Here is a 24,329-nt window from a genome sequence, read left to right as displayed (position 1 = left end):
ATTGGATTATAAGTAGAAAAGATGCTTGAGACTAACTTTTATTTTAGGTAGGTAAGTGTTCTGGTTGTTACTGTGTAACAGCTATCTCTAAATTCTGAAAATAACAATTCTGAAGCCTGTTGTCAAAATGTGAAACTGCAACTTAACCCTAAAACTTCAAACAATGCCCTTTTATGATACCTCACAATTCTGAAGCTCAGGGATTCAGACCAGGCTCAGCAGGGTGGTTCTGCTCCACAGGGTGTCACGTGGAGCTCCGTGCTGGTAGCTCGTCTGGTCTAGGATGTCCGAGCCAGTGTCCCTCTCGCTCCTCCTGCCAAGGAGGCTGGGCTCTGCTGGGATCCTCTCCACGGTGTCCTGTACACCAGGGGCTGGGTTTCCTTCTTGGTGACCCAGGATGGCAGAGAACAGGTAGGAACGGTCCACCCTCAGAGATGAGGCCTGGGATGTACCCTGCTGTCAGACGGCCGTTGGCCAGCCCACATCGCAGGGAGGGGTGCCCAGGTCTCAGCTCTCAGTGGGCAGTGGTGACATCCTTAATCCCCACAGCAGGATTGATGTATGGGTCACAGGGCCTCGGGGAAACAAGCGCCCTTTATGTATCACAGTATTTATTACCAACATAGGACCGATGTTTATTAGGAATAGTAATAACAGTATTAAAAATCATGAAAATTGCTTCTAGCACTTGCTTCATCCACAAATTTTTAATTTCATTATAAAAGAAATGATTCCTAATTGTTTCATTACGCATTGGATATTTAAGACAGACTTTCCATTAGTTACTTATTTTAATTAGCTTTTAAATATTTATTACTAATATTTTATATTAATTTTATTTTAAATAATACTAAAATATTAATATTTTGCAAACATTTATATTTTAATATTTAATATTAATAAAATTAGAAGTTTTAACATTGTTATTAACATATCTTTTTACCTGCTATAGAGATGTATTTTTTAAGAAAAAGTGGTACTTGAAATCATTTATTTGTATGTATTTATTTATTTACTTAGACTGTGTTTGCAGCATGTGGAAGTCCCAGGTCCAGGGACTGAACCTGTGCCACAGCTGCCATAGCAGTGACAGTGCCAGGTCCTTAGCTCACTACACTACCAGGGAACTCTTCTATTTGTATTTATTGATGCTATGCCCTTTTCTACAAAGGATTCGAGGTGACTTGCAACAAGACACATATGGTAAATCTGTATAGAAGTAAAATATAAATAAGCAGTGGAGGGTGAGGCTCAAGAAGACAATGAGTTGGTAAATGCTGTCACCATCTGCCCAGTGGCTGAGGCCCCAGACTTGAGTCTTTTTCACCACACCTTCATTAATTGACAGTCTGTCAGTCTGGGCTGCCTCTGAAACACATCCCCCTGTGCTTCTCTAGTTCAGGCCACTGCCATCTTTCCCCTATCCTGCCGCCTGAACGTAGGTCTCTCTCTTCTTCTCCAGTGTGATTCCTCATGATAGAGTCCTTCCTCCATGTAGCACACCAGCAAGTGTAGGAGTTTTTGTGATGGCTTAGCAGTAACAAACCCGACTAGTAGCCATGAGGATGAAGGTTTGATCCCTGGCTTCTCACATTGGGTTAAGGATCCATTGTTGCCGTGAGCTGCAGTGTAGGTTGCAGATGTAGCTCAGATCCTGTGTTGCTATGGCTGTGGTGTCACAGCTACAGCTCCAATTCTACCCCTAGCCTGGGAACTTCCATATGACTCAGGTGTGGCCATAAAACAAACAAACCACAGTGTAAATCTGATGATAACTTCCTCTCCCCCAAGTTTGCCGTACCATTCTTAGAACAAAACTGTATCTCAGAGAGGCTTCAGTCCCCCCCACCCCCAAGGACTGTGCTCTGTCTCCTCTTTTTGCTTCTCCAGCCCACTAGACTGTTTTCTCTTTAGCACCTTGGCAATATCAGTTTTACCTCTGCTGGGGATGCTCTTACCCCAGGTTTTCTGTGGCTGACTCCTTTTCATTCAGGTTTCCAACTACATGTCACTTCTTCAGAGAGGCTTTAATTATCTAGAAACTGAAGTGTAAATCCGTCCATCCATAACACATCCTTGTGTTTTATTTTCATCGTAGATCACTACCTGATAGTTTATTGTTTTTTGTCTGTCTCACCTCATTAAAATATAAGTTTCATGAGAGCAGTGCTTTTTTTTTTTCTTTTTTTCTTTTTGGCTTGTTTATAGCTGGATCCCATATGGGAGAGATGGTAGGTCCTCAGTGTTTTATTTATTTATTTATTTATTTATTTAATTTTTTGGCCTCCCCCCCAGCATATGGAGTTCCCTGGCCAGGGGTCAGATCCAAGCCGCAGTCACAACCTAAGCTGCATCTGCGGCAACACCGGATCCTTAACCCACTGTGCTGGGCCAGGGATTGAACCCCTGTCCCGGTGGTCCCATTGCGCCACTGCAGGAACCCTGGCCCTCAGTGTTTTAGAAAGAATAAATGGATTCTCCGTAATAAAATCAAATGCTGGAATTGATAGTATTTCTAGGACATGATAAATGTATTTTAGAAAAGAGGATTCTTTCCTTGGAGTGTGCTGTTTTAGACTAGTGGTGTATTTCAGAATCATTAATGGACCTTTTAAGTAAATAGACACCTGGACTTCAGTCTGTATGTAGGTCCAACTGGTACCAGGGATCTGTAATTTTGCAAAGCTCCCCTGCAAATCTGATGTCCACCCATGTTTAAGGGCCAGGGCTTGAAAAGGAGAGCTGTGTAGATTCACATAGAAAGTGTCTGACTACTCTGTTTATAAGCATGAGTGAATATTCTTGATTAGAAGTTTACAGAGTAAATCTGTGGGAAGCATTATTTGTATCATCACTGTAGAGGCCAGGGTGACAGACTAGTGGTTCTAAAGCAGTGTGCCCAGGGGGACCACTTGGGGGTGTCGGAAGGATGTAGGTAATAAATACAACTTATATTTTTTAATCCCATTCCTTTTATTTTGAGGTGGGAGGAGAAAGGCATGTTTTCCAGTACCTAATGTACAGTGATACGTGTATGCAGTTTATAAACATTGGAATTATGTGCTCAAAATACTGTATTGATGGAGTTCCCTTTGTGGCTCAGAGGCAACGAGTCTGGCTAATATCCATGATGATGCAGGTTCGATCCCTAGCCTTGCTCAGTGGGTTAAGGATCCGGCATTGCTGTGAGCTGTGGTGTAGGTCACAGACGTAGCTTGGATCCCGTGTAGCTGTGGCTGTGGTGTAGGCCAGTGGTTACAACTCCGATTCAACCCCTAGCCTGGGAAATTCCATATTCCCTAAATATGAGTGTGGCCCTAAAAGCCAAAAAATTTTTTTTTATTGATGAAAATGTGTGAGTCAAACAGGATGGAGATTACTGTGCCAGTCAGGACAGGTGACCCCAAGCTTGGCTGCTGAAAGGCTTGTTTCTTATTTGTGCTCTTTGTGTCCTGTGGGCCAGTGGTAGCGCTGCTGCGTCCTTTTGGTGCTGTGACTTGGGCTGTGGGCCAGTGGTAGCCCTGCTCTGTGTCCTTTTGGTGCTGTGACTTGGGCAGATAGAGCAGCCTTTATCTGGAATGTCACTAGGTGCTGAGGCAGAGGAATGAGAGAAACTGGGTAAGCCATGTGCTTGTAAAGTGGCACATGTCACCTCTGCTCATATTTTACTGGCCGGGGCAAGTCACATGCCCACATGTGAGTCCAGTAGGTAGAGGATGCATAATACTCCCTCAGTGAGGGACTCTGCCATGGACGAACGGCAGGATGGTCTACATAGACAGCCTCCACTACCTGTTCAGTGTGGGGGACATTTGCTACTCCAGAGCTCACTCTTCATCTCCTTTCAGGGTTGTTGGCAGAGTGAGCCTGCTCTCCCTGTTCCTGACTTGATGAAGAATACCAAAAAAGATACGTGCAGCCCAGATCATTAATTCTTTTACTAAGAAGCATGTGAAACAATCTGATTGTAAAATAAGGAAATGTAATTTTACCAAAACTGTTAGAGCCTTGTGTGATTTTTGCCTAAAAAAAGATTATACCATCACTCCACATACCATTTGAAATATTCAGGTACTTAGTGTTGGTGGGTGGGTATGAAAGATAGAATGAGGTGGGGGAATTGTGGGTATTGGTAGAAAGAGGACTTCATGGCTCAAGTGTTCAGGGTCTTTGCTGATTGAAAATTTAACCAGGCTGAAGGTGGAGCATCTTTTTTTTTTTTTTTTTTTTTTTTTTTTTTGTCTTTTTGCCGTTTCTTGGGCTGCTCTTGCTGCATATGGAGGTTCCCAGGCTAGGGAACCTAATCAGAGCTTTAGCCACTGGCCTATGCCAGAGTCACAGCAATGTGGGATCTGAGCCGCATCTGCAACCTACACCACAGCTCACGGCAAGGCTGGATCCTTAACCCACTGACCAGGGATCGAACCCGCAACCTCATGGTTTCTAGTTGGATTCGCTAACCACTGAGTCACGATGGGAACTCCAAGTGGAGCATCTTTGGAATCATAATGTAAGTCCTTCTGGAAATGTGATTCCACTTAGAGCAGTTTGTTTATATCCTTCTCTTCAGAAAGATGTTCATTTGGAAAGCAAAATCTACCTTGACAGTGTTGTGGCTGTAGTGATAAATTAGCTAACTTTATTATTTTGTATACCCCCTAAAGACCAGTCCTATGTGAGTTCAACTAATAAAACGACAAGTTCATAGAAACCAGTTGAGTTTCAGGAGGTATTTCACTTTATTTATTTAATTGAAATATAGTTGAGTTAAAATATCATCAGTTGCAGGTGTATAGCATAATAAGTTAATGTTTTTATATATTGCAAAGTGATTATCACTATGCATCTAGCTACTGTTTGAAACTCTACATTGTAGTATATTGACTGTATTCTCTATTTTGTACTTTACATCTTTATCACTTATTTTATAACTAGAAGTTTGTACCTCTTAATCCCCTCACTTATTTGTCCTTCTCCCATCCCCCTCCCCTCTTGGAAAAACTCTCGTTTTCTATATCTGTGAGTTTCTTTCTATTCTGTATTCTTCTGTCTTGATTTTTAGATTCCACATATAAGTGAAATCATATGATACTTGTCTTCATCTGACTTACAGCATAATACCCTCTAGATCTATCCATGCTGTCATTCATGGCTGAGTAATACTACATTGTGAGCATGTGTGTGTATTACACATTTTCTTTATTTATTCATCTGTTGGTAGACACTTAGGGTGCTTCTATATCTTGCTTATTGTAAATAATGCTGCTGTGAACATAGAGGTGCATATATCTTTTTGAATCAATGTTTTTGTTTTCTTTGAATAATTACTCAGGAGTGAAATTGCTATATCATATGGTAGTTCTGTTTTTAACTTTTTACAGAACCTTTCCATAGTGGCCATACCAGCTTACATCCCCACCAACAGTGTATTAGGGTTTCCTTTTCTCTACACCCTTTCTAGCATTTGTTATTTGTAGACTTATTAGTGATAGCCATTCTGACTGGTGTGAGGTAGTACCTCATTGTATTTTGATTTGCATTTCTCTTATATTTAGTGGTGTTGAACATCTTTTCATGTGCTTGTTGGCCATCCGTTTGTCTTCTTTGGAAAAATGTCTCTTCAGGTACTCTGATTTTTGATTTTTTGATTTCCTGTATTAGTTCTTTGTTCACTTATTGGTTGTTTAATAGCATGTTGTTCAGCCTCCACATGTTTTTGTTTTTCGTTTTCTTCTTGTTATTGACTTCAAGTTTCATATTGCTGTGATCAGAAGAGGTGCTTGATATGAATTCAGTCTTGTTAATTTATTGAGACTTGTTTTGTGGCCCACCATGTGGTCTCTCCTGGGAAGTGTTCCATGTGTACTTGAAAAGAATGTGTGTTCTGCTCCTTTTGGATCGAATGTTATCTATATATCTATATCTATATCTGTATCTATATATCTATCTATCTCTTTTAAGTCCGTTGAGTGTATCTGCTCTATGTTTCTCCTTGTCTTTAACTTTCTCCATTTTAATTATGATATGTCTTTGTATGGATCTCTTGGGTTTGTCTTGGAGACTGTAGGCTTCTTGGACCTTGATGTGTTTCTTTCCCTGTCTAGGGAGGTTTTCAGCCATTCTTTCTTTTCTTTTTTTTCTTTTTTTTTAGGGCAATACCTGTGGCATATGGAAATTCCCAGGCTAGGAGTCAAATCAGAGGTGTAGCTGCTAGCCTGCACCACAGCGATAGCAATGTAGGATCTGAGCCAAATCTGCAACCTACACCACAGCTCACGGCAATGCTGGATCCTTAACCCACTGAGCAAGGCCAGGGATTGAAGCTGAATCCTCATGGATACTAGTTGGGTTCATTAACTGCTGAGCCATGATGGGAACTCCTTAGCCGTTATTTCTTGAAATAAGTTTTCTGCCCCTTTCTCTCTTCTCCGTGTGGGACCCTGTTATGTGAATGTTAGTGCAGTTGATGTTGTCTCAGACTTCCCTTAAACTATTCTCACTAAAAAAAATTATTTTTCCCTTTTGCTGTTCTGATTGAGTGAATATCACTGTTCTCTCTTCTTTGTTGCTTATGTGGTCTTCTGTATCATCTAAAATGCTGTTTATTTCTTCTAGTGTATTTTTCATTTCAGTTGCTGTATTCTTTAGCTCTGATTGGTTCTTTTTTACATTTTTAATTGTTGTTCAATAGAAGTTTATAATAATAAAGTTTCAGGCAGTCATCCTACATTTTTCAGTGAGAATTCTCTTACTTTGGTCTTTTAAATTTTGTTTATTATTAGATAGATAAATGATTTAGATGTGTGTGACAAATGGATTAACTTTAAAATAACCAAGGAAAAACAGAATAGTTACTGAAAGGCTATAATGTAGGAAATGACACTGGTTATAGATAAAACTCATGTTAATTGGAATGCATCTGATTACTTTGGGTGAGCAGTTTAGAAACACATTGAATCCCTTAGAATTTTATTCATTATTTCTAATCTAAAGTCTGGATTAGTTTTTTTTTTTTTTTTTTTTTTTTTTTCCCAATCTTAGGGAGTGTGGGGTCAAGATTTCAGGGAAAGACAGTCTTACCACACTCTTTAATAATCAACTCTAGTTTTTAATTCAAGATCTTGAACTTTTAAAAAATTGAATCTTGACTGCATATCTAAAGCAGAAGACTCTTTGGACCATTAAGTGTTTTGTAACTAAAGTGTTCTGTTGTGTGACAGTTGAGCTGAGGTATGCTTTTCTTGCTGCCCTGATGTTTACTTGGTGAGCAGTTGATTTAGACATGCCTGTGGTATTGTTAATACAGATATTTGAGTTGAGTTTAAGGAAAGAGATACTATATTCCTGTATATTAGGGATGGAGAAGTGTTAGTGGTATTTACATATTGCTGTGGGATTTGCCCAGTTAGAACCCCAGATATTATCATGCAGACATCTGTGTGTTTGGAGTTACCTAATTCTTTGTTGCTGTAATAAGGGATTATAACACATTTGACCTCACCTCCAGTATTGCCAGAGCCACTCAGAACCACTGGGCAATCACTTATCATTATCCCTATTAATGGTGGGGAAAATAAATGTTCATTGCACAACCATGAAGTACTTTTTTTATATATAAATTGGAAATCACTGAAGAAATAGTGAAAGACCATCATGAAGATGCAGATTTCTTGTTTCCTTTTACCTTTTCTCCTGATCAGTGTCTTACTTTATTGGTTGCTGTTTTTTTTTTTTTTTTTTTTTTTTTTAATTGGTTGCCTTTTGAGAATTGCAGCTTGGTTAAAACATACTGCCTTCTCTCAAATGGTCTCTGCCTTATGTATCTGGTTGTGTGTTTGAGGTTCAAAGGAATTCTCCTATGGCAGGCAAAGTAAAAGGTAAATGGTCAACTGAGCAGAGAAATTACTACCAACAGATACATGTAAACAAAGCCAGCACTAAAGCAGAATAATGTAGTGTTAGCTCTTAGAGAAATATTTGCTGTTGCCGAACCTCAATTTGAACACTCTACAATGAGTGTTGATTATATATAGCGTGTGCTGTGACAGCCCTTAAAATTTTTGCCTCTAAGACTTCTCATGACATTCGGTTATATTACATTTTTAGTTTCTGTGTTTTTGTCCTGTTCATTACCAAAAAGGAATTGAGGTGGTAATTTTCAGCTGATGACTCTCTTGCATTGATTTAGATGATACCTGTTTGTTTGACTCTCTCAAATATGATAATAATGAAAATGTTTCAAATACTGTGAGAATTGCCAAAATGTGACACAGAGACCCAGACAAGCATATGCTGCTGGAAAAATGGCACCAATAGACTTAACTTGACACCAGGTTTCCACAAACCTTCAATTTGTACAAAAACTTAGTATCTGGGAGCACAATAAAGCAAAGTACAATAAAACGAGGCACGATTGTATTTATTGGTCCTTTGAATTTTCTCATTTATAAAGTGTTCATGTCTTTGGCTCATTTTTCTGTTGGATTGATTGTCTTTTTCTCATTTCTGTCTTGGTTTGCCTTGGCATTTTGTATGTCTCTATACATTTTAGAAGCAATACAGACACAGTAGTAACACAATAGTGTAAGCTGTTGTGATTTTGTTTGAGGATGTATTGAATCAGCAGGTTAACTTGAGGATAATTGGGTATATTTTCAATATTACATCTTCTGGTGCTTGTTTATGGGGTAAGGTAGCTCTCTGTTATTGAAGTTTTCTCTAGTTTCCTTCAGTAAGGTTTTATAGCTTTTTGTGGAGGCCTTGCACATTTTTTTGTTAGATTTATTCCTGTTGTGAATGTTATCTTTAAAAAGATTCTCTTATTACATTTGGCTGCTGGCAGATAGAAATAAATTTTTTTCTGTATTTAGTATTGCATCCAGAAACCTTGCTTAATGGTCAGTAGGTCTAATAACTTATCTGTAAATTCTTCTGGATTTTTTAAGGAAATTTGTAATACTCATGTAATACTCATGTAATTTGTAAATATGACAGTTTTGTTTCTTTTTTCCAATCCATATACTTTTGGCCTCACCTACCTCGTTCCCATTCCTGGAGTCTGGCTTTCTTGTGTGCCGTATTTTCTTTGTGTGCTAGAGATGGAGTTTTGAGATTCCTTAGAGGATGGTATTGAGCCTGGGAGAATGGTGTCTTTCTCCAGGAAGGTTTTCATTTCCTTTTTTGATGCGTCTGTGGGTGCAGCTAGTCCAGAATTCTGTTGCTTTCCACCCAGAATAGAGGTCCCGCCCACTCGACCTTTGGAAACTGGGCTGGGATCCCTGTGAAGGCTGAGAAGCTTCTGCCTCTCCCTCCTCAGCCCTTCAGGGTCCTAGAAAGGAGGGGCAGTTTATCCACTGTTGGCAGCATCTCTTTGAGGTTGCTTCCCCAGAGTTAGCAAAAGTAAAAGCCTCTTTCTCGTGTACCACCCCCTTCTCACATCACTTTTTACAGTTTCCCACTCATGCAGACGTCATTATGCTTGTCTGTTTTATTTCTTTACACATCCTATCAGTTATTATCTGTGTTATATTGAGTCTTTTCCTTTTGTTTTTGCTCATGAGATGATGTTTTCTTGTTTGCCTTGTTATAGAATACAATGTGCTTGGTGTACTGTATTTGAAAGTGTGTTTGTGGGAGTCCTTTGAGGCTGTGAATGTACTTTCCTCAGAGAGGATTTGAGTTTCTTTTTGCCAGAGAACATTTGGGCCATTTCAATGGGGATGACCTTAAATCAAGGTCAAGGCTTGGGATTTCCCTGTGACCCACGGCTCTAGAGCAGGAGGGTCTCTTGTGCTCACGTGGGGCTGACTGTGCTTTAAAGAAGATGCTTTAAAATTTTTATCCGTGTTTTCTTCCTTGATTTTTGAATAATACAGTCTGCTTTACTTGAAACATTAAGTTCTACTGTACTTTGTTTAGCCGTATACCTGTTGTCGGGCATTTAGCTTTTTAAAAATTATTGTAAATAACATTGTGCTGACAAATTTTTTCTATTCGTGTGTTTGTTCTGTTATTACGATTAATTGTTGGGAGTTCCGTGGTGGTCTAGTGGTCAGTGCTTTCACTGCTGCGGCCCGGGTTCAATCCCTGGTCTGGGAACATAGATCTCATGTCAAACCACTGCACACAATGGCCAAAAAAATAAAAAAAAAAAAAAAAGGAAAAAGCATTAATTCTGGAAGTGAAATTGGTAGGGTCTTCATGTTTTAAGGGTTTTTGGTGTGTATTGTTAAAGTGCCCTACACAAATATACTGTCTCGACATTGTGGATTATAAATCTTTTTAACTTTTGTCATTTTAGTGGTTAGAAAATAATACCACATTATTCTTTTAATTTATTTTCACTTATATGAATCTTGGCTGTGTATTACTTTTGGGCCACTAGTATGTCCTACTACCTAAGGGTTTACTGAGAGTAACTCAGATGTCAAATGATGAATTTCCCATAGTTTGTCATTTATATTTCTTCTTCATTTACAGATCTTTTATTTTTCTGTATAGAATTTTAAAGTCTTTTTCTAGTCATATCTGTCAGTCTTTTTTTTTTTTTTTGAAGATCTAATTGTTGCTGTTAAATAATTCAAATGATTGCAGCATCCCATCCAGCAGATAGAAGGGAGCTCAAAGAGCTACAAAAAGAGATTTAAAAAGTCACAGAAAATGTGGGACAAGGAAATGATAAAGGACAGAGGATTGTTGGGGCAAGATTACCTTCCTTTGGGGGACAAGAAGGTCTGTGAGGCAGATACCCAGCTTGTGCTAACCAAGAAATTTTAGTCTGACCAGTTGAGATTACATTCCTGGGGAAGGTTGAGGCTGCAGTTAGGTTGGGTATTGAGTACAGGTTAGGTGACATGGGTTTAGCACAAGTGATTCCACTTGGGACCTGTAGATCCTTTCTTGTTGTTTTGGCTGTGCCTGCTGCATACCAAGCATCCTTGGTCAAAGACAAACCTGCACCACAGCAGTGACAACGCTGGATCCTTAATCCTGGGCCACCAGGGAACTTATGCAGTTTTTTTTTTTTTTTTTTTTTTTTTAGCAGTATACATGTTCCACAACTCCCAGTTTCACAAGTAATGCAGTTCTGTATTTGCATTGTGCCAAGTCTGGGTGTTTTATACTCATTTGTGAGCTCCTTGAGAGCAGGTATTACATTACAGTTATCTTTGGAGTTCCCCTTGTGGCTCAGTAGTTAATGAACCCAATTAGTATCCATGAAGACACAGGTTCGATCCCTGTCCTTGCTCATAGGTTAAGGATCTGATGTTGCTGTGAGCTGTGGTGTAGGTCACAGACGTGGCTTGCATCCTGCGTTGCTGTCGCTCTGGCGTAGACCAGCAGCTACAGCTCTGATTCGATCCCTAGCCTGGGGACCTCCATATGCCAAAGATGTGGCCCTAAAAAGACAAAAGAGGAAAAAAAAAAAACCCCAAAACCCATTACAGTTCTCTTTGTATCATTTGTACATAGAAAACTTTCAAGAATATAGCAAATGTTCCACAAACCTTTTTTGAAAGAATGAGTAGTTGGTAAGTAATATCATGGACATGGCAAAAATGTGATTATCATTCATGAATTTAATTTGAAAGACAATTATTTAGTTTAAGAGGAAGGGTGTGGATGGTGAATCAAGACCCAAAAAGAGCATCATAGATTTAATTATTTATTTTCTCTGAATAGTGTGTAACAAAACATTTGGGGTCCCTTAGATGATCAGATTGGATGAGCTAGCTAGAAAAACATTCCCAATGAATATGGCATTCAGGCTCAGTGACAGAGAGATGTTTGGAAGAAACAACAGCATTTCAGATAGAAGGTGAATACACACTGGAACAGACCATTAAAGACACTGTGAAAAATACATAATGGAGGTTATCTCGAAGTAAAAACTAAATAATCAAATACTTGAAGACATGAAGTTTAAAATGAGTCAGTAACAAAATAATCATAATTGGTTGAAAGAAATAAGTTTATATCTAGCTTTTTTAAAAAATATTCTTTTCCATTATATTTATCATAGGATCTTGAATATAGATCTCTGTGGTGCATGGTGGGGCCTTGTTGTTTATCCCCTCCGTGTATAATATCGTAATCTGCTAACCCAGCCTCCCAGTCCATCCCTCCCCCAAACCCCTCTTCCGTGGCAACCACAGATCTACTGTCCTTGTCCGTGAGTCTGTTTCTCTTCTGCAGATAGGGTCATTTATGTCTTATTTTAGATTCTATATGTAAGTGATATCTTGTGGTGTTTGTCTTTTCTGACTTACTTCACTTAGTATGATACTCCTAGGTCTATACATGTTGCTGCAAATGGCGTTATTTCATTCTTTTTTATGGTTGAGTAGTAGTCCATTGTATATACGCACTGCATCTTCTTAATCCATTCATCTGTTGATGGACATTTAGGTTGTTTCTGTGTCTTGGCTATTGTGAATAGTGCTGCTGTGGACATAGGGGTGCATAGTTTTGTCTGGATATATGCCCAGGAGTGGAACTACTGGGTCATATGGTAGGTCTGTATTTAGTTTTTGGAGGTACCTCCATACTGTTTTCCATAGTGATTGTACCCATTTACATTCCCACCAACAGTGAAGGAGGGTACCCTTTTCTCCACACTCTCTCCAACATTTGTTATTTGTTGACTTGTTAATGCCATTCTGACTGGTGTGAGGTGGTACCTCATTGTAGTTTTGATTTGCATTTCTCTAATAATTAGTGATGTTAAACATTTTTTTTTTTTTTTTTTGCTATTTCTTTGGGCCGCCCCTGCGGCATATGGAGGTTCCCAGGCTAGGGGTCGAATCGGAGCCATAGCCACCGGCCTACGCCACAGCCACAGCAATGCGGGATCCGAGCCATGTCTGCAGCCTACACCACAGCTCACGGCAATGCCGGATCGTTAACCCACTGAGCAAGTGCAGGGACCGAACCCGCAACCTCATGGTTCCTAGTCAGATTCATTAACCACTGCGTCACGACGGGAACTCCTAGACATTTTTTTCATGTGCCTACTGGCCACCTATCTATATGTCTTTTTTGGAAAAATATCTATGTTGGTCTTCTACCCGTTTTTCAGTTGGGTTGTTTGTTTTTTTGTTGTTGAGTTGTTATGAAGTGTTCATACATTTTGAAAATTAAGCCCTTGGCGGTCATATCATTTACAAATATTTTCTCCCATTCTGTAGGTTGTAATCTTTTTTTTAAAGCCATAATTAATCAGAGATAATAGAACTATAGTTGTTCATACAAAAATTAGTGCTTTAAATTTGGAATTGTTTTATGTGGTTAGAAAATTACACTCTTAACTGCAGATAGGTATTTAATAAATTACCATGAGTCTAAATTTGGATAATGCTCATTTTTAGTCTCTGTTATCTTAATTTTTAGTATAATTTTTCTTTTTATTATAATACTTTGTGTTTCTCTGCTACTGCTCTTTTTGTAAATGTCCTCAGAAACTGGTAGAGTGGAAATTTGAAAGTGTATTGAATTTACATTTTCTTCCATATTTTGGCTTCGTTGATGATAATAATGATTTAGTAATCGTATTAGGAATGATTTGAGATATCAGTATTTTATTTTATTTTCATTTCTTGGGCCGCTCCCACGGCATATGGAGGTTCCCAGGCTAGGGGTCTAATTGGAGCTGTAGCACACTAGCCTACTCCAGAGCCACAGCAACTCGGGATCCGAGCCACGTCTGCAACCTGCACCACAGCTCACGGCAATGCCGGATCGTTAACCCACTGAGCAAGGGCAGGGATCGAACCCGCAACCTCATGGTTCCTAGTCAGATTCATTAACCACTGCGCCACGACGGGAACTCCAGATATCTTATTTTAAAATTTTTTAAGTATAAAATCTTCACTAGAACAGGAGAGTATTTTATTGAAACTGACTGAAGAGTTTTAATTTTTAAACATTGTAAAATACGTTTCCTTGTAGATAAGTGATGAAGAGAAGACTCTCCGAGAACAGGACATCATTGCTTCGTCTCCCAGTTTAAGTGGGACTCAGTTGGAGTTGGAGTCGGTTTATAAGGTGTGTAAACTCTTCAGATGCCTCCTAGGCTTGGTTAAATGTACGACATGAAGCTTATGTTTGTGTCGAGTTGACTGTGTGGCCTCGCCTCAGCTCAGCCTCTCACTCCTGCTCAGAGGTCCTCACGCCAGGGCTGTGCTGCATGGACCCGCTGCGGGCCATTCGCTCAGAGCAGCTCTGACCCTGCTGTGCCAGGGGCAGGGATGTCCTGCAGGGCCGCCTCGTCACCCCCACTGTTGGCCGACACCATGCTCTGGACACCACCTGTGGGGAGCCTCTCATGTGCCACAGGCCCCTGCCCTGGCTTGGACCATCTGACCCAATGCTCCATCACGTTTGTCTGGGCTCTGACCTGCTTGCTCAGGGTCCATTGTCATGCCCCGGGCCCTCATTGCCCTGCCCCTCAGTGCAGTCCCCTGCTTTGCTTGAGCCAGTCGAGTGGCTTTAGGGCTGAAGAGTTCCGAGATGGGGCGGGGAGCTGAGATTGCCATAAAGCGCAAATGGCGGTCCCGCCTCAATTTCCTCTGACCCATGTGCTCTGCTGCTTGGTGCCCATGAGGAATTTAGCGTCCTGCCTCCCTGATATCCTCTGTGCTACACCCCTTCTGCCAATCAGGCTACTGTCCAGCTGGCCTTCCATGCACAGAGGTGGGGGGTTGACACTGGCTCTTCCTATTACACACTTCCGATTGCTCTGCCTCTCGGCATCTTGCTTCTGCCTGGGCACTTCTGCTTCCTCTGCAACCAGCCTGCTAAGCTAGAATCTCAGCATATTAGAGCTAAAACCCCTTTCCTCCCCTTCCCAGGTGCATAGATACAGCTGCTGAGGTTTGAAAGCCTTCATTACAGGTTCCAGCATCACAAGTCTAGTAAGGAAAAGAGCATGGGCTGGAACCCACCTTTTCAGACTAATTTCCTTTTCTTGCTGGGTGACTGAAATAAGCCCTCCTGCCACCTCCTCTCACATGTCCTGTGTGACCTGCCTGTCACCACAGCTGCCCTGTGATGCTGCTTGATTTTCCCTGTGGGTCTGTCTTATTCCCTCAGCTAAGTGATGAACTTCTTCAGGGCAAGGACTGTGTGGTGGTTGTAGGAATCTGTAAATTAACCAGAAACTATCTGTAAAAACACATGATCTGATTGTCGTGTAGTCTCATTGAACATATAGAAGAATTATGGGCATAGAGCTTTAACTCTTCCCTAAAACTTGGGTGAATAGGCAGTTTGGGGGTCATTTTTTTTTTTTTCAATCTTTTTTTTTTTTTTTTTTTGGTCTTTTTGCTATTTCTTTGGGCTGCTCCAGCGGCATATGGAGGTTCCCAGGCTAGGGGTCGAATCGGAGCTGTAGCCCTCGGCCTACGCCAGAGCCACAGCAACGTGGGATCCGAGCCAAGTCTGCAGCCTACACCACAGCTCAGGGCAACGCCGGATCGTTAACCCACTGAGCAAGTGCAGGGACCGAACCCGCAACCTCATGTTTCCCAGTTGGATTCGTTAACCACTGCGCCACGACGGGAACTCCTCAATCTAATTTTTTGAAGAGTAAGGGTAATTTTCACAATTTACTAATACCATAATCTTCTCATTTCTTAAAATTTTATGAAATGTAAGTAGAGTTGTTTTAGGATCTTTTTTAGGGCTGTACCCACGGCATGTGGAGGTTCCCAGGCTAGGTGTTGAATTGTAGTTATAGCCTCTGGTTTACACTGCAGCCATAGCAATGCCAGATCTGAGCCATGTCTGTGACCTACACCATGGCTCACGGCACCACCGGATCCTTAACTCTCGTGGATACTGTTCAGATTCGTTTCCACTGAGCTGTGAAGGGAACTCTGAGTAGTACTGGGTTTTGTAAAAAAATTTACTGGCAAATACTTATTTTTATAGTAATGCTGGATACTTATTATTATTTCCATTTCTTAGGGTCGAAATTAGCATTTCCAATGTATTTCTCTAGAGGAAGAGTAGACACATAGATGAAGAAATATGGAATTACTTTACTAACTAGTAGTTTTTTGCACCGAATATACTGTATATAGGTTGGATTCTGCTTGATGCAGAATAAAGTGTGGGATATGTCATACGGGGGGCACGCAGTGTACTGAGGAGGCTTGAGCTGGGAGTCTGAAATCCTGTGATTATAATTTGTAACTTCATGAGTTAAGAATGAAAAGAAACTGTAAACCAACTATAATGGAAAAAATAAAAATCATTAAAAAATTAAAAAGAGAAAAAATTTATTTAAAGAGAAAAAAAAGAATGAAAAGAAAGCGTTCTAACTTGGCTTATTTTTTGAAGCATGTGCTCTGAAACAAACATGTTTTTGGACTGCCACTCCTTCCGGCTACTGTCCTTTACTTACAAGAAGTGTGAATTGATCCCTGCTTTTTTGATGTTTTTGATCTGCTGGGACCAGTGACTTTCTTAGAGGAAGGGTTTTGTTTAGACTTGGTGCCTATGGAGACTTAGGAGCGATTCCTAATCACAGGTACTGACTTACTTGCCCTGTTTCACTCTGAATTCAGGTCCTTTTTTTTTTTTTTTAGATCCCTTTTGCTGATGCTTTGGATTTGTTTCGAGGAAGGAGAGTCTATTTGGAAGATGGCTTTGCTTATGTACCACTCAAAGACATTGTGGCAATCATCCTGAATGAATTTAGAACCAAACTATCCAAGGCTTTGGCTGTAAGTATTTTACTTTGTTTCCATATTTCCATATGCACTTCATTTCTATATGTTCACCTTTTCAGTTCTTGATAGTTTTGTTCTATACTTCTTAAGAAATAATTTGATTTTTATAGTGATGTTCAGATTGCTTATGATGCTCTACTGTTATTTCTAGAACTCCTAGGTTTTTATTTGTTACTACCCACTGTTAATTTTGTCATTTTTTTTCTCTTGCTCCTAGTAAGCCTGATGGTGAGATGATTAATTTTGTGAATGGCCTCTGTTTCTTCAAGGTTGTGTCTTTTTTTTTCCCTTGGAGATGGATTTCGTCTATGGCCCTTAACAGTTAGTGTGGCCTATGGTAGATATAACCCCTAGATTTCTGTTCTAAATTGGTATTTTATGTCAATAGAGAGCATTGTAGAAGAAAGCCTTTATTTAAGTACTAAAAACAGTGCTAAGTTAGTGCTATAGAACACAGCCACTGCTGAGTGAAATGGGAGGTAGCTGAGTTGAATAAAATGACGACATAATGTGTTTCTTAAGAGAGCCGTTAAAAGCAGACACCGAAGTGATAACCCTTTAAACACATACTCATTTTTTCATATTATTGTCTGTTAACCTGAGTCTAGTTTTCTTTTGTATTTTTGGGGGTTCTTTTTGGGTACTTAGTATTTAGGACACAGCTTCAAAGTTATGGCTGTGGCTCTTTTTAAGCTGTATTGATTACAGTGTAAGCAAGAGCCAACTTTTCCTTTTGAGTTAAAACTTGTAATTTTTTGTGGTGTAAGTAATTTTTATTACTGACTCTCTGGGGTTACATACACAGGTGTAACTCAGGTATGTTAGCTTTTGGGAAAGCTAAAATATTAACTGTGGTTTTATTATAAATGAGACACTTTATGAAAACACATAGCATAGTAGGCTTTCTTCCTCCCTCCCTGCTCATGTGTGTGTGTTTGTGTGTGTGTGTGTGTGTGTGTGTGTGTGTGTGGCAAAGGGTCCGGTGTTCATAAGTAGTGTCTTGACTCTTTACTAGTAATTACTGCTGTGACTTACCCTGGACCATAGGACACTTCCAGATATGGCCACTGTCCTTCACCTCTGGGAGTCTCTGTGGCAGACACTGATGTCTGCCTGTTGGTTGGCCAGTCCCTTTATTTTATGATGATTGGTTTTGTTCACTCCTTCTCTCCCTCTTGGCATTCTGGACAGCACTTCTTTGGACTTTTGAGGATTTGGGGCATCCCTAGCTGTCATCCACTAAATGCCAGTCGTGGCCCCTGGCCCAGTGACACCCAGAAATATCACCATGTGTTTCAAGAAGCTGGTGGTACCACCTTGTGTTAATCATGGCCATTTTCTTCTCCTTTCCAAATTGTTCATCTGTGCATGTGAGATGATGTAATTCTGACTTGAAAATATAAGAAGTTGTTTGGGGGAGCTTTGGAAAAGAGTTTCCCTCCTGATAAAAATGGGCTAAAAAGCCATGTTTATTTGCTCTTCAGTTTATCTTCTTAATAAGCTAAAGTACACAGAGGGATATGTGGCAGAGTTTTGCAAATTTTATAAAATTTTTTCTACTTTCTGGGCAGAAGATGGGGAGTCTAAATATACTGAGATTAAAGCCAAAACTCTATGAGTTTCTAAGTTAGTAATAAGTTCATTTTTACAACAAATTTCACTTGAGCTTTGTATCTAGCTGGGAAGAAATATAGCTCGTGAACTTTGAATTCCTTTCTCCTACCTTCCCTCCCGTCCATTCTTCCCTGCTCCAAGGTACTCTTTAAAAAAATTAACCATTTTGTAGGATTTTGGAACAATCAGAAACCTACAGAAAACTTGCAGGTATAAAAAAATAACTTTCCCTAAACCATTTGTGAATAAGTCTCATTGTCCCCCCCAATACTTTAGTGTGTAATTCCTGTAAATGAAGATGTCCTCGCACATAGTCAAAATTCGACTGTCACCGTAAAAAGTTAGTGTCAATACGTGACTGCCATCTGGTCCTCAGACCCCTTTCAGTCTCCCCTGCCTGTCCGGATCATGTCCTTTATTTCAAAAAGACCTCATCTAAATCACACATGCTGTTTACTTATGTCTTCCTTGTCTCCTTCGGTCTGGAACAGATTCTTAGTTTTTCCTTGACTTTTGTGACTGTTTTTTTTTTCTTTTTAGGGCCACACCTGTGGCATATGGAAGCTCTCAGGCTTCGATTTGGAGCTGCAGCTGCCAGCCTATATTGTGGCTATAGCAACTCCAGATCCAAGCCACATCTGCGACTTGTGCCACAGCTCATGGCAATGCCAGATCCTTAACTCACTGAGCGAGGGTAGGGATCAAATCCGCATCCTCATGCACACCATGTCGGGGTCTTAACCCACTGAGCCACCAAGGGAACTCTGACAGACACATTTCTGTTGGTTGTATGCCTGGCGATGGAATTGTAGGGTAGAGGCATGTCTTTTCTGCTTTAGTGGGTCCAGGTGTGTTTTAATTGCCACAGGGTTGTAGAGACATCTGGCCTCAGGGTCTGATTGATAGAAGGACAGTGGCTTGCTGCCTCTTGGCTTTCTCCTGGGTTGGTCAGGGCCAAGTCTGGTTGAGAGGTGTCCGGCAGCCCTTTGTATCACCTCAGGAGGGTGGCTGGAGTGTGTTGTCTGGGGAGCCAACCTGTCTGTGGAGTCTGAAGGAACTGGAGGGCAGAGATGGTGTTTCCTTCAGGGCTGTGGCCCATGGCAGTGGTCTCCTCGTTACTGTCCTCTCCAGTAAGGGAGGTTTTGACCTTGGAGTATGTAATTGAAAAACCTGGAAATATTCTTGAATGGCTTACAAAATGCACACAGTTAATCATGAAGGGCTTGGGTTCTTCGCTCTCATTCTCCCATAACTCCATAAATGCAGTGCCTTTTTTTCTACAGATTGTTGCCTTGCTCCAGGCCCAGTCAAATGCCTCTGCCTCTCTGATTCACCCTCAACAGGTGTTTCATGACATGTTTCATACGTGGATTTTTCCAGAGGGAAAGTGAGCCCCATTCAACTTCTCCAGGGAGGACTGAGCCCCATTCAACTTCCCCAGGAGGGATGAGCCCCATTCGACTTCTCCAGGGAGGGATAAGCCCCATTTAACTTCCCCAGGAAGCACTGAGCCCCATTTAGCTTCTCCAGGGAGGACTGAGCCCCATTCAATTTTCCCAGGGAGGACTGAGCCCCATTCAACGTCTTTGTGTCTGATGCCAAGCTCCGTGCCTTGGAAAGAGCTGGTGCTCAGGACCTGAATGACCTTGTGAGAGCTGCATATTCAAATTTTCTCCAGATTTGTTGAGAAAATGAAGTTAAAGAGGTTGCACTTCAATGTCCTGTTTATAGTGGACAGAGCAAAGTGCTTGATGCTGAGGGTGAAGGCTGTGCAGGCAGAGTATTGTGGACCTCCCAGGTGCCAGTGCCTGAAGGTCTGTAGGGTTAGGTTAGTGCCTGCGGGTCTGCAGGGTTAGGTCAAGGTCTGCAGGGTTAGAAATGTACTTCCCGGGAACCACCGTACTTGGCTGCAGGGGTCAAAATTGTTACGCTTTTGACAGTCTTTCTCTGGAGTATGTAAGATTTGAGTTTTATATTTTGTCTAGAAGCTAAGATCCAGCATAAACCAGGTTTAAACTCTTGCTCCCTTGAGAAAGCAGCTTCATATTTCATGGTAGAACTCTCTCTCCGGAGTCATTCTTAGGTTCCTATCTTTGTGGTCACCTTTGTGTCCCCAGTGCTCCCTTCCCCCTTTCACAGAAAAATGCCCCAGACTCCTTCATAAACACTCCTGTTTCTCAGAGCATTTACCATATTTAAGAATTATAATTACTCCTTTTAAAGCTTCAGCCCAGATTGGCTACAAAATACTTAGTATTTTTATACTCTGTTTATAGTGCTTTTTCCCCACTGAGCTGCACTGCTCTCATTGACACTTGAGTGCACTGAAACACAGCTTTTTATCCCTTTTACTCACTTGTGGTGAGAAAGTACCTGCAGCTTCAGTTGCTAGGAAACAGCTGAATACTGAAATAGTTTTTTTTGGGGGGGGTACTTGTAAATTCAATTCTTTGACAGTTCTGCTCTCATAGAGCAAAAATTTATTCAGTTACTACAAAGAAAGATGCATCACCTGTTAGTTTTCCAATTTAAAAATTTTGCTCAGGGAGAGCTAGGAATACAAAAAGTGTTTCAGGGTTGATTAAATGTTGAGAGTGTAATTTTTAGCAGTGACTGGACATTTAGAAGTAATGGTTTATGTGTACATCTTTAGTTTTTCTTTTAAGTTTTCTGATTCCTCATTAATGAGAAAGAATGAGAATGAGACACACACACACACACAAATGACACAGAAGAATGTAAACCAAAGTAAAATATTATAGTAATTAAATCAGCTTTATCTCATAGAAATAGGATTGTCCACATCCTGTATTCAGTCACCCAGGTCTGCTTTTTATCTATGACACTTAATAATTGTGTGTCAGAGAAAGAATAACTATTAAAGAGAAGTGTTTGGTTATATATAATCAATTGGGCTTTCTTTTATGACTGTCATTTTTGTCGTAATTACAGAATGTTTAGGAAAAGATTTTTGTTCAAGTTCAAGAGCTCTTTCTTAGAAGCGAACAGTCCCTTGACCTTGTCTCTTTTTGGCAGGTGGTTGTGGATGGGCTCTCAGACCAGTATTGGTAGTCTTCATTTTTAAGTTCCCCCTTTGTTTCTTCCTTGTCCAAATCCTTGATTGGTGTTTTCCCTCCCTACCCACTCCCTTTGGGCAGGAGAACCATCCCTAGACCAGTTTCTAATTGTGCACCTTCAAATGTCACTGCATGTCTTTTTCATCGCACATGTACGTCTGAGGAACTTGTCAGGGAGTGCAGAATCCATCTTCTGATTTGCGTGCACTGAGAATCTGTGTCTCAGGAGTAAAAATCCTACCATCTTTCTGTCTTTATCCATGTGACGCAGAGAGCTCTGTGAACTCCACTTGCAGCCTATACACCAGATTTGGAGTGGAGTAGAAAATACTATCTGAGATGTTTAATGAGAGTAATGTGAGCGTTCAGAACAAAAATAAAAACAAGTGGAAATTGTTCCACACAAATTGATACTAGAAATAATGATAGATTGAGAATAACTAAAAACACAGGTTTGATTTCCCCCAAAATTTTTAAAAAGGCAGTAAGAGTAGGGTTAATGTTTTATGAGACTCTTGCTGTTTGTATAAAATACTTTTTAATAATTTTACACTTCTAGGGTATGTTTTAAACTTCGGTATTAGGTGAGTTTCAGCGTCTTCATGCCTCCATTTTAAACCAGAAACCTGTCATAGAGTTAGGAGACTTATAGTAATCTGGAAAGCCCTTAAGCTCTGGTTAAAAGAAATGAAACCAACTGGGATTTTATCTGTGTACAAGATTGTATTTGTTGAGCTGCAGAGCTGTTGGTGGAACAGTGTCAGTGTCAGGGAACTGCTAAGTTGAAGAGCGATTGGGGAACTAATCTAGAGAACACTGAACCAAAACTGGGAAAAGATGGAAGACAGATTTCTTTCTCATAAATTTAGAACAGAAGAATAGCAAACATAATTGCTAACCAGGAGGTTATCTTCTACAACCGTTCCATCAAAAATTCCACAGTTACCACGTTGACCATCAAAGGCTAAAATAACCGAGAGAAGATATTAAATCTTTGAGGAAAAAGCAAACCAATACAGCTTTGGATTTTGGCAGGGTAGCTATAATCCCAGGGAAAGAGAATAACAATTTGCATTTATAGTCTTTTTTTCCAAGTAGCTTAACGGTTTATAAGTACATTTTCATTAATCCTTTGGACTACTTTTGAGCTTTGTTTAAATATTAAGGAAATATCTCTACTTCTTGAGGATGCCTGAAAAAATTGCACACTGGAAGTCATAGAAATGACTGCTTTGCCTTGATGGCTTCAGTGTTCTACGTATCTCTGCTGTCTCTTTTTAACACTTTGGCTAGGATTTTATCCTTTGGCAAATATTTAACAGTTGCACACTGTGGGTTAGGCCTGAGGCAGCACAGGCACACACTCATAAGTCGATCTGAAATTGTATTTCCCCCTTTGGTTCCTTGTGGTGCTGGCTCACTCTTATCAGGTCAGGAGCCTCTGCACTTTACTCACTTTGGGTTGTGGTCATGGTTATGGAGCAGGTTTCTAACTTCTTATCAAGCACTTACGGGATGCCAGACGCTATTAAATTTGCTATATACCTTGCTGATTTAATCCTGTCTGTAGTTGATGGGGTGGTTATTAGCATGATTTTTGCAGATGAGGGAACGGAGGCTTTGAAAGGGCAAATAACTTATCCAAGATCACCATGCTGGTTAGTTGCTGAGCCAGTACGCTGAAGCTGTGCTGCTCTTCTCGTGGTCTTTTTTTTTTTTTTTTTTTTTTTTTCCCTTTTTATAGCCACACCTGCGGCATATGGAATTTCCTGAGCCAGGGGTCGAATCAGAGCTGCAGCTGCCAGCCTGTACCCACAGTCACTGCAACAGTGGATCTGAGCTGCATCTACGGCCTATGCTGCAACTCACAGCAACACCAGATCCTTAACCCATTGAGCAAGGTCAGGGATCAAACACGCATCCTTACAGACACTAATGTTAGGTTCTTAACCTGGTGAGCCACCGCTTGTGATCTTTAGTGATGTGGGAAGAGGCACAGTGATGTCTTCTTCCTTTTCTTTCTGGATCATTGTTGATGAGCATAAATGTGTCAGTCACCAACTTACTGTAGAGTAAGTAACAGTAGTTTAAGATATTTAACTTAAGTGGGGGTTTCTTTCTTACCCAACTTGAGACCAGTGTTTGTTCCCCCCCTTATGGAGGCTCAGGGTGTTGGGGTGTGTCTCTTAATTTCTTGTGCACCTTCCCTTGGGTCTGCTGCCTCTGCTGCTGGTACTTGGCTTCTGAGCTTCTCTTATCAAGTCTTCATTAGACAGATCAGTGCCTTCTGCTCCTCTTCACAGTGGGGTGGGTGGTGGGGTGGCAAATATTTTCTGAGAATTGTTAATTCCCTATTTCTCTTCTTGAGCAAAATTGTGCTTTTATGTTCTTTGGCCAGAACTGGGTCTTCTGGTCCCTGTTGTTTGGGAGAGCAGGTGCTTGATTTCTTCAGCCACTTTAGGTAGAGACAGGTAAGGAGTTTGCCACAAGATTGATGGCCTTTGCTGAACTTAGGTGAGACGAAGTGCACTTAAATGCAGATGGGTTGGAGGAGGACTTTCTTTTTGTTTAATTGAGTATCATCCACATAATATACATGAGTTAGTTTCGGGCATACAGTGTCACAGTAAGTCTAGTTAATGTCACCACACATAGTTCTCATTCTCTTTCCTGTGACAAGGCGATCTCTTCTGCCAGGGAGAGGACTTCCCTACTGTGTGCCTGCTGGACACAAGCACCCGGTGGAGGGTCGCACCAGGAGGTGGTGGTGTGGCCCATTTCTTCCTGGAACATACCTTTCTGTTCAGCTAAGTGGGCTGCTGATCTTTGGTGGTAGGTTGCAGCATGGAGAGGTCTTTGTGGGGAAAGGAGCTTGGAATTTATTTTGAGAGAAACTGGATTGAGA

The 24,329-nt window shown here is 40.7% G+C and overlaps 1 protein-coding gene across 3 annotated transcripts in view; it reads left to right on the top strand.

Annotated features, from left to right (window-relative positions):
- The window catches only part of PRIM2 (primase (DNA) subunit 2), a 292,008-nt gene that overhangs the window by 59,160 nt on the left and 208,519 nt on the right, over nt 1-24,329 (top strand). For all 3 annotated transcript variants that reach the window (XM_021098097.1, XM_021098098.1, NM_001244164.1), the window contains 2 exon segments: nt 13,948-14,043; nt 16,590-16,727. In XM_021098097.1, the coding sequence (XP_020953756.1) occupies nt 13,948-14,043; nt 16,590-16,727 (234 nt within the window).

The sequence above is a fragment of the Sus scrofa genome, chromosome 7 (genome assembly GCF_000003025.6).
Source record: "Sus scrofa isolate TJ Tabasco breed Duroc chromosome 7, Sscrofa11.1, whole genome shotgun sequence".
Classification (NCBI taxonomy): Eukaryota; Metazoa; Chordata; class Mammalia; order Artiodactyla; family Suidae; genus Sus; species Sus scrofa.
Note: the sequence above shows the minus strand (reverse complement) of the source record. Positions and strands in the feature narration are given on the sequence as shown.